General features: G+C 43.9%; 1 protein-coding gene across 3 annotated transcripts; it reads right to left on the bottom strand.

The window, feature by feature from the left end:
• Positions 1 to 292: 292 nt before the first annotated feature.
• On the bottom strand, positions 293 to 10,296 carry LOC119229814 (monocarboxylate transporter 2-like). Of its 3 annotated transcripts, none has more exons than XM_037490550.2 (5): positions 10,214 to 10,296; positions 9,352 to 9,572; positions 6,145 to 6,288; positions 4,173 to 4,991; positions 293 to 1,413 (listed from the first exon to the last, which is right to left on the bottom strand). In XM_037490550.2, the coding sequence occupies exons 2-5, from the start codon at positions 9,566 to 9,568 to the stop codon at positions 1,217 to 1,219; spliced, it is 1,377 nt and encodes a 458-aa protein (XP_037346447.1). In that variant the 5' UTR covers positions 9,569 to 9,572; positions 10,214 to 10,296; the 3' UTR covers positions 293 to 1,216. The 3 variants fall into 3 exon arrangements, with proteins under 3 accessions (XP_037346447.1, XP_037346446.1, XP_062420046.1); XM_037490549.2 differs by having other exon boundaries at positions 10,187 to 10,286; XM_062564062.1 differs by lacking the exon at positions 293 to 1,413 and adding an exon at positions 1,550 to 2,264.
• Between the last annotated feature and the right edge of the window lie 539 nt (positions 10,297 to 10,835).

Genomic DNA, 10,835 nt, shown 5'->3' with positions numbered 1-10,835 from the left:
TAACAACATGGTGTTACCATAGTGTACATGGTTTTCCATATGTGCGTAGTAGTCATAATACAACTTTTAAATTATCTGGTAAACAAGATCCAAAAAGCTGCCATTAGCTTGGAATATAAAAGATGGGACTTTTTAGATTCAGATTCAGGATTATTTTTAAACAAAGTCTCTCTTTGTAACGCACTCCAACAAATACATTCCCTCATGTGCACAAACTCACAGATCAATTAACAGTCCACACAACAAATGTAACGTCTAAATGTCAATTACAGTGTTTAACACATTTAATGTGTTGAAGCAAAGATGTTCAAATCAAATAACACCTTTGAACAGTTTATAAAAACGATTACCGTAAAAATGCAATTAGTAGCCCAGGCTTTAATTAACTCAACCGCTGTATATTTTGGACTGGGCTCCATTTATATCATATATAACTCTTTTTCAACAAGGTGGGAAATACCATAAAATTGTAATAGTATCTTTTTACTTTATTACTGTGTCGGGGACCATTATTTTCATCTTTGTTTACTATTAGCGCTTCACTGAATAGTTTGTAGACTTCACAAGAATGAAAATGACTTATTTCTTTAACTGTAGACAACCTAAACATGTGATTATACAGCACGCCTATATTGAATTACCTCACTTGGAATGATCATCCGGTGAGTAAATGGGGCTCGTCTTATGGTCTTGTTAGTTTGTGCGCCGGTAAACCATCTCGTAACACTTTAAATACTACCATGTCTTTGCTGGCAGATACAGTATTTCATGTGCAAAACCAATTGACAGTTGTATGACGTAAACACTTCAAAAGGAAAAAGATCTCATGAAAGTCTCCTGAGGTTATGTACATTACTTGGAGGACACTTGAATACCTATGAATAGAATTGTTATATTATAATATATAACATCATCATGCCCCCGTGAACATCTACCGTGAAGGCTGGGTCCTGCAAGGATGCAGCCCACTGAATTGAGACAGTAACAGTCTTTAAATAAATGAAGAAAAAAACAAATGCCTTATTTTCATCATATTTAAAAAAAAGGTTTTCCTTCGTTTGAGCTTTGACTAGCGCCCTTTTAGTCGGTTCATCTGGTTGCACCCTTCGCAGTGGCAATAATTAAATCCCTCCTCCTGACTGGCGGGTTAAGATTTGAGGTGCCGTCTTTTTCGCTTTCTTCCGCCTGTGGATTTCTCTGGGCTTTCGCGCTTTCCTTAGGATGAGATGTTCAACTGGTCCTGGTTCTCCATGGTGATTTGGTTCTGCTCTCTGACCTTTGCTGGCTTCTCCTTCTCCAGCATGTGGTAGTTGTAGATGTTCATGACGAAGAGAAACAGACCGCCAGTCACAATCACTGAGCCACACATGAAGAAAAGGTACTTGTAGTCATCGAAGATGTCCACCAGTAACCCTGTGTAGAAGGGCAGAAGGATGCAAAGGGTGCAGTTTGAAGGGGACGAACAAGACTGTTTGCAACAAACTGAACAAACTGTTTGCTTCCGTGTGGGTTCGAGAGATCGAGAGTGACGGAGGAGGGGGGGGGGGGGGGGGATTTGCAATTTGGAAGGCTGCTACCAAAACGAATCAGTGGGAGAAGCCCATTCTCAGAGCCATAAATATCGAGCCAAAGTCTGCAGAAAAGTGACAAATGTTGTTTAGATCAGATTTAAGCCTGCAGGTTTTTTCAGGTCTTAACGGGATCCCCAACCAACCAAACTCCAGGGCGTGTTTGACAACCCGGTACAGTGTAGAAGGCACCTTTATTGCATGGCAATATGCAGTATTTTTTTTTTTTAAAAGAAGGCATTTTTCGTGGACAGGTCTCCTAAGTCAAATAGTAATGTTTTGTGTGTGTTTTGTGTGCATCTGCGGTCGTGTACTAACCTAGGAAGGGTCTCTTTGTATTTTGATCTCAATGCAGTCTGTATCATCTGATTGATAGCACTCATTCGCTGTGTGTACGACAATGACCATCACCCTCATTAGGACGGACCTTGATTGGCTCAGCGGTAATTAAATCCATCTGCCATAGTCACCCCTTTCTTTTTTTTTTATGTATTCACAGCTTAATTATGGCCCAGGTACAGGATTTCAATGAGAGTTTGAACGAGCGTCATTAAACACCCAAAGCAAAGGGCTAATTACACGTACTTACCTCACTTCCTCCTAATTGGATTGACCCGGAGGTTTGGGGGGTGGTGGGGGGGGGGGGCGGTGCAGTAACAAGCGGAATTGTTGGGGGAGACATAAGGATTGTGCCCTCTGGAGGAGAATGTTAAGACGTGCACTTATTTACCCCATTTGATGAGCGCCACAGAACAGGGTCGCGCCACACAAACTGGGGCGGGGGGGGGGGGGGGGGGGGGGGGGGTTGGGGGGGATTCATTTTCAGCCAATTAGAACTCAGGCTGGAGGCAAAAGTAGAGTTTGTCAGTGGGCCAATATGCACCACACGTCCTCAGTGCGTCCATCTAGAGCATTACCGTTATGAATGTATTGATTGGTGCGCAAGCTAAATACCATTTTTAAGTGCATCACATGCAGCACTAATGGGAGTAAGTATTGTGACACAAAATTGGCTAAAACTTGCATGGCATACCATCTAGCTCATCATTCCCCACAAGGATCAACGATATTGAAGCGAATCTCTCTCATTTACTCTTTTGCGGCGCTAAAAATGAGAGGCCGTTTAACAGCATGTAGTGCAGAGTGTAGGCTTTATGAATTACTCGACATGGGCAGCAGCTGACAACACTTTCATTGTCGATACGAGTATGAAACTCTGAACCTGGGATTAAATAATCACCTCATTGTCATGGCTGACAAGTAAGCAATTTGTTCTACCAACCACACATCCATTCAATCCAAGTCCTATTGCTGTAGGATCACATTTAACTTTGACGTATATCTATGTACTCCGGTGGCTCATTTGATTGTTAACATACATTTTGGGGTGTGGTACTTTTGGTACACGGTTTCAACACAGTGAAAATGAGTCTTTAAGGAAGTAGCTGCCTCAGCAGAAAGTCCACTGATGACAACAGCAATACTGTTGAGTGCTTTTGTTCTGTCGATGACAATTTGTCACAGAAAACATTCCCTTCCTTTTTTTTATTAAAAACCATGCTGCTGTTTTTACTGAGTCAAGAGAAGACAGTTTCGTTGTGGGAGTTTTCAAAACTGGTCTAACCTCAAATTATGGCCAGGAGGCGGAGAGGGTAAACAATATCTTTCCGATCACGCGGCTATTTGGACCATGAAAGTAGGTGTCAAACACTTCAATCAAAAGGTTTCAGAGACTTTAGAGAAAGAAGAATGCTGGCGCTACACAGGAAGGGATCGGATGGAAAAGGGTCCGTTTCTTGTCTTTGTTTTGGCTGATGAAAAAGTAGTTAAGCAGCTTGTAAATTGATGAGCAGCGATTATAAAAAGATAGGGTGCCCGACTGATCACATATATAAAAGATACTCGCTTCCTTTTTTTAATAAATGCTGTGTTAACAATTGAAATCATCAAGTAAAGGAAAATATTTAACAAGATACCTAAACCCTAGTCTATAACATCCACTGTTCAGGGTGAAAATCATTGAACATTCTCATAAGGCTATTTATAAAAAGAAAAGAGGCGAAGGTCTGTCTCCGAGTCTTCACTTGAAAAATAGCTCAGAGTGGAAACATGACTTGGTCATGCAGCCAGAACACAGCTTCATTCATTAGATCCAATGACTGCACAGGCACTTAGAAAGTGTCACAGGCTCTGTTTGCTGTGTTCGTTCTTCCCAGATCCAATTTGAAAAAAAAAAAAAACAGTAAAATGTAAAGGGCGCAGAAAAACTCCTCAGCTTTGAGCCATAATTTGCACAGAGGCCATATCCTACAGTACACTTCATAAAAGCCTGAGCAATCAGGATTTTTGATTACCTCAGCCTTACTCATCCGTAGTACCGACTCAACGATGGTTTGAGTCGGTACTGCATTATTTAAAAAGGAGCTGTACCAAACTGGCTATTTATTTCTACAGTATCAATGCTGGAAGTATATATTTCGCTCTGGGGTTGGCTTATCAGATTCAACGAACTAGACAGACACGGGAAAAGTGTTTTCCCCCCCCCCCCCCCCCAAGTCAGACGTTCCGATCCCGTCGCGTGTGTGTAATGAACAGGTTAGTTACCTGCGGTGGGTGGTCCCAGTAGCATGGGGAAGCACTCGATGATGGTCACCAGTCCCACGGCACTGGGGAAGCGTTGATTTCCCATCAGGTCCATCAGACATTCAAATATCAGGGCAAAAACCATCCCGAAGCCCACGCCGAAAAACACCGCGTAGGTCACCAGGAAGGCGTAGCTCTTGACCAGCGGGCACAGCAAGTGGCACGTGCCGTTGAAAACCATGGCGAAGCTGAAGAAATACTGGATCCTGGGTCTGATCCACTTGCTGCTGGCTATCAGGCCGGTGGCGGGCCGAACAAACATGTCGACAAAGCCCGTGATGGAGAGCAGGTAGGCTGCCGAGTACTCCTCCACGCCTTGGTCAATGGCGTAGGCCGACAGGAACACGATGGGCGCGTAGGCGCCGAAGATGAACAGGACGTTCCCAATGAGGTAGATGACGAAGCCTCGGTCCTTGAAAAAGGTGAAATCCAAGAACTTCTTGCCGTTGTTCACACAGCCCATTTTTGGCCTCGTGTTGCAGGTTTTGGGCGGTTCCTTAGCTTCGTTCAGCGGTGGTGCGGACGTGGGGCGCTTTGGAGGCCGAGCGACGGGTCTCATCAAGGCCCCGGCGACGCAACAGTTTAACATCAGGCCCCCGAGGATGAGGAGACTTCCTCTCCAGCCAAACATCTGCAATAAAAATTGGTTGACGGGTGCCAGGATGCAGAGAAACACGGGACTCCCAGCCATGGCCAGTCCGTTGGCTAAAGGACGCTTGACCAGGAAATACTTGCTGATGATGGTGAGGGATGCGTTGAGGTTTAAGGAGAGTCCACAGCCTGCAAGGAGACGGGTTTAGGAAACAAAATAAGTCACATTTCAACAAGCCTCGGTGAGAAAACTCCAAAAGGGGGCTCGCTAAATTAAATCAAGACTGATTCCGCTTGTTTCTCATTAAGGTTTCAGCCCGTTTACTTTCAGCCGGCTAAAATCTCATTACAGAACGCTTGAATTATTTACGGAATAATTTCCTCATTTAAATAGAAGTGAATTAGAAAGCCTGGGTGATACACTCATTTGCTTACCTTTTTACCCCCAAATTGAAATGTAACACCACCTTAGTTTCTATGAGGAGGAAGAGCTACAGGTAGCTGGTCAGGGCACTATATCCTCCTTTTACAATGACTGTCTTCTCAGGCTTTATGGCAAAGTTTTGTTTGTGAACATCCAATAGGGGATCTAACAAAGGGGCATAGAAATGATCAAATGTAGAAAAAGCGTTGATGGAACGCTCCATATTTTTACCAGAAGAGTTGATATCAATAGTCCTACTTCATTCTTTTCCCCACAAACCCCCATGTTGACAAAATCAGTCATTCCTAAAGCCAGATCAATTGCAAATCTGGGCCAGGAGCTGTGTATATAAAAGATGAGTATTTAACAAAAGCCACTGATCATTTGTGCGTGCATACAGTATGTCTGCTAGGTGCGGCAGAGCACACGGGGGGCAGAGCAGGGCACACGCATGCCCCTGAGCACCACACATGACCCAGCCACTTGCTGGGCCTATTAATCCTTCACAACAGTCCTTGGCAGGGTAATGAGCCTCGCAGGGTGGCGGGGGAGCCCCATGTGACGACCACGGCCGCGGCCTAAGGGAGGGCAACGAGGGCCACGGACGACCATTCCCTCCGACACCGGGGACAGGTCTGTCTTAGTTACCGTCCTGGCCGTGGTCCCCTCGGTGCTCTAACTGCACCCCAGGAGCTGGGGCAGATGCACCGCAGCGTCTCTGAAGCAGATCTGTCTTCGACCTTGCAAACCTTCCGTACCACAAAAGGGTCTTAACAAGGACTGAAGGCAATGCCAAGGAGAGCGTTAAATAGTACGATTGCCATCAAGTACATATGGAAGCTAGTACGTCAGCAGAATAATCTATTTGTCTTTCAACGGTGACACAAGATACTGTAAAAAAAGATCCAAGTACGTCACCTCCTATCACGCCGATGCAAAGGTAGAGGTAAACGATGGAGTTCCCAAAGGAAGCGGCTACCATAGAGACTCCACATAGCAGTCCCCCCAGCATGACAATTGGCCGGCTTCCAAAGCGATTGACCAACAAACTGCTCACCGGTCCTGCAGAAAGGGGCGATGAACAGACAGAGAGAGCACATAAGAATTATTATTATGTTACATCTGAATACAAACAAGTCATTTTTAATAAACTTAAGCCTACTTATGGTGATAAAGGATTCACACAACACTGCCAGTTGCCCCCCCTAGTTCAAAACCAAGGGCAAGAGGAGATCACAACGGATGATGGAACACCTCCAAACTTTAGCATCCACTGTGAAGCAACTTGACGACTCATTATGCTCTCGCCATATATAATGTGAAATGATCAATCAGCAATTAAACAGCCTTTTATATGCTGTCAGTCCTCCCTTCATTCATAACCTTGCCCGAAAGAGTGACATTGCACCACAAGTCCTTCTGCTGCAAAGCATAGTGAAAACCTTCTTTCCTCTCCTTACAATGAAAGACCAATTGCTTAAATATACATGTTACTTAATTCATATTGGAAGAGCATCAATCAAACTAATGTGCTGCAATGGTTATTGGATTCTTACACGCAGCCTCTTTCAAGTGTTGGCAAGAGCTTCTGTGTGGATGGTGATAATTACAAAGAGCGCAGTGAGTCATGAGAGGATTACATGTTAGGCAAACACTTCCTGACTTTAAGAGCATGTTTAACATGGCTGATGAGTCATTTCTCATTGCACCAGCAAGCAGGTTTGTATTTCCATACTGAAATGAGTCAATGCATTACAAAAAATGTATCGAACAAGCAGGCAGCACGACAAAAAAGATCTCTAAAAATGTCCAAAAAGTCACAATTTCCAAAGGCACTTTCCTCCTTGGTTTCGTCCAAAATTATTTAGTCTACGATAACAAAGTTGGAGAAAAAAGAAAACAGTCTTCCAATTTGGAGTCTGAAAGCCGTAAATGTTTGTCCCTTTTCCCTAAAAAATGTATTGATTAGTTTGTTGATTTATTCCTTGATCAAGTAAATGATTCAGCTTTACAGTATTGACTTTGAGGATCAAAAGGCCACTAAAACGTTTGCTTCCATCAAACTCTCTGACTGAGTGATTATCATGCACGGATATCACAATTGATGGGAAAATACCTTCTTGCGTGCTTATTAACTCGCTTTCATCCATTAACTTCTTTTCGCACTTCAAGCGGAGCCGTTAAGAACTGTCCTCAACAACGGAGCCTGCTGTACAACTTTAACTACTGTACATGGAATACAAATATCCATCACGCTGTCTATATAGTTAACCAGGCGCCTAAGGGGGTCAAAGATGGATCACGTCTCTCTCTCCCACTGCAGCCGTGTCACAACAGGGCAACTCCCACACCACCACCATTCTTCTTCCATTAGAACTTCATCATTCGGGCTGCTCGAGTCAGAGGCTCCCTGGAAAAAGGCTGTCATGTCTCTCCCGTGAGGACCTGGTGGCAGACCCAAGTGTGCTGAACCTTCCTCTGATATATTCCCCCTGTCTCTCTCCTCCACTGGGTGACATTGCCAAGGACAATATGATAAAGCCCTGTGCCTGAGCCACAGTGGAGGGGAATATTTCACCAGTTCGGCCTCTCCGAGTAGAGTGCAGGCGAGTCGCACGCCCTGTTGTCCCCGTAACCTTGAAAAGCAGCTGCTGGTAAACTCAAGTAAAGCCTGAAGAAGACTTCCACTTTGTCATATCTCTTCTTTTTGTGGTAAAAACAAATAAAATGTGCTCAGACCCCGACGGTCCAATGTACTGTGCAACGAGCAACACGGCGCGTAGTGCTATAACTTTTAAAATATACGTGAGGTAGGGCAAAAGAAGCATGCCAATCCCATTAACCAGCAATCTACCAGGAATGTTTGTTTGCAGGTATTAGAGCGGCCAACGCAGCACCTTGCCACAACCCATTGCATTTACTTCCAGCAAGAGTTGAGGAGACAATGTTTTTGCTGAAAGGGGCATTTGCATGCTGCATTGACAAATGAATCACATTCAAATGCATAAGGAGGCCTGATGTTGTTCTCTGTTTAGACACTGATGTAATCACCTAAAAGGCATTGAAGAAAAGACGGAAAAGACAGAAAACACCGCAACATAAAATCATCCTTATTGTTCCAGACTCAAATCTTTTAAAAACATGAAAGACACCTCTTTATAAGGCGCCATTACATTGAACATCACTATTTGGTTTGTCTACCTGTCAGCTCAGACGTGTTGGACCGTTGAAAGGGGCTTGTATACTAAGCCACTGAAATCCCTTTACACCAAAAATAAATAAATAAGGGTACACGCATTCTGTATTAAACCAGTTTGTTTCTAAGGGAAAAGCAAAGCTACTCATTGATTAGTTGAAGTTAACATTGTCCTGTGTTTCTATAGGCCTGGTATGTATTTGACAGGTTTTGTATTTAACATTAGGGGCGCTATCTATAATTATAATGGTTGAAAACTATGTGGAATTGTGTAGTTTTACATTAAAAACCTTCCAAAGTGTGTGAAAATATAAATGACTTTCTAAGAAAAATGACCCAGGCCATTCAAGTTAAAGCAAATGCTGCTCAGCTTTAAGTCTGATGCCATTACAGAGCGACTGTCTCTCAACGCTGACGATGTCAGAGTTGATTGTTAGATTTAAGTCAGGTGATTAAAACTTGCTGACATCACGCCTCTTGTTAAGCACACTAATACCATTTACATGCGTGGAACAACTCACATGAAGTCAATTTAACAATTACACTTCGTGTCTGTGCAAAATCTTCCATAACAGTGTGTCCGTACGGAAACAATTGTCAGACTTCATGATCTGGTTTCCTTTGCTAAAGGACAGATCAGTTTACGCTACAAAAGGAGATGAACAATTGAAGCAAGGCTCCTCTGCGACCAGAGAATTTGAAAAGACGAAGAAGTCCAAAATTGGAAGTTTAGATAAGGCCTCATTACAACACGGCGAATATTCCAGCATATTAATGCCACCTGAGCTCCACCTGGAGTTACCTAGGATGTCCTGATAGTATAAATGAACTGATGTGCGTAACGGTCGATGCTTATTTGATCACAGTGAATCCGACTGAGAAGGATCATCTTTAACAAAAGGGGGACAAAAGTAACAGAATGAACTCACCTCCTGCATACATGACAGCCAGCATGATGGAAGAGATCCATGCTATTTCACTGGAGCTGGCCTCTAGATTTTGTTGGATCTCTTTGAAGAAAATGGAGAGGACTTTGGGCGTGGAGTACGCAAATCCAATAGAAATGTGGGCCCCAACCACCACCATCCATCCCCAACCACCATCCAGGGGTTTGTAGCCCAAGCCATTGGCCAGAGCAGGGGGCATGATGCTGTTCAACCAGAAGGAAACATGTGTGCCACTGTATCATTAAACATGACCTTTTAATTTTCTATTTGAAATCTACCGCCTGTATAACTAGTGTTGCAAAAAATTTCACATTTTGAAAGACTGAATGTATAACTTTTCAAAATGAATTGTATCGTATTAAAAAACATGGACTGGTCCTGTGACAGGTAACTTACCGAGGCTTCACGCGACGTAAGAATACGTTTACAAAAACAAAGCTATGACTGAAGACGCAATATTTCATAGGAATTAGATGAGAAATAGTCACTGTATAGAAATAAAGTGCGTTGAGCCTGTACGGCGAACACAAAGCCAACACATGGTAGTATTCCCGAATAAGGATTAATGATGCAAATGCGGAGCGCGACAAGCCTTTGAAAATGCGGTTGCCCGTTGAGCAAGTCACGTGGAAAGCATCTGTAGTGACGTGGTGTATTTGACTCTCTATTCGCAGACACGAGTAGGAAGCGGATAGACCCAATGTGAATTATCAGCACGCGGGAGGACATGCTCTACACGTGGACAATTGTTGAAACAAGTCGCACAAAAGTCGCTGCGACTTGTAACATCCGCCGCGTTAAAGACGGAGAAACTCACGCGGGTATCGATGCGAGTCCACTTTACCTTTCACCGAGCAGGACGTTCCTCCTCACAGTCGGACACCAAAAAAAAGTTTCAGCCTACTGCTTTATTTGACGTTGTCACGTGTCCGCATCTTCCTTGGTGACGGACCCGGGGCGGGGGGGGGGGGATCCCCCCGAGGCGCGTCACCGCGGTCACGCGCTGCTCGCGGGGCAAGCGAACGATCTGACGCGGCCACGACACGTGTCTTCCTGACGGCGGGAAAAGAAAACGAGAAGAACGGCGAACACAGCAGCGCGTTTCACTTTTAATAGTTTTTTTTTTTTATTTTCAAATGATGTGCAATGTGAATTTCACAGTTGAGCTCAACCGACCACTATAACCCGAAAACCCAAAAGTAGACAAACCGGCGAAAGGAAGAGCATGAACACGATGGAATAGCACCCATAAGTGACACACGTAGAGGCCCAGGCTGAACATAGACTGGTGTATGAAACGGGACGCAACCATTTCCTCACTGGATCCGCAATGCTTAGTTGTGGTGGGAGGATACAAAGAAATACTATCGAGCTGGAGGGGAAAGGAGGGGGACTTTTTTTTGTTGTCAACAAATCAGGTTTACTCTACAATAACTAAATAGGCAAATATATAAAGAAAAAAAAAA

The sequence above is a fragment of the Pungitius pungitius genome, chromosome 8, assembly GCF_949316345.1.
Source record: "Pungitius pungitius chromosome 8, fPunPun2.1, whole genome shotgun sequence".
Lineage (NCBI taxonomy): Eukaryota > Metazoa > Chordata > Actinopteri > Perciformes > Gasterosteidae > Pungitius > Pungitius pungitius.
Note: the sequence above shows the minus strand (reverse complement) of the source record. Positions and strands in the feature narration are given on the sequence as shown.

Excerpts from the sequence above, each read along its gene's own strand:
- LOC119229814 (XM_037490550.2), bottom strand. The coding sequence starts at position 9,568 with ATGCCCCCTGCTCTGGCCAATGGCTTGGGCTACAAACCCCTGGATGGT. Across the intron at positions 4,992-6,144 it reads TTGCATCGGCGTGATAGGAG|GCTGTGGACTCTCCTTAAAC; the intron begins GTGACGTACTTG and ends GTCTCCTTGCAG. Across the intron at positions 1,414-4,172 it reads ACTGGGACCACCCACCGCAG|GGTTACTGGTGGACATCTTC; the intron begins GTAACTAACCTG and ends CCTTCTACACAG.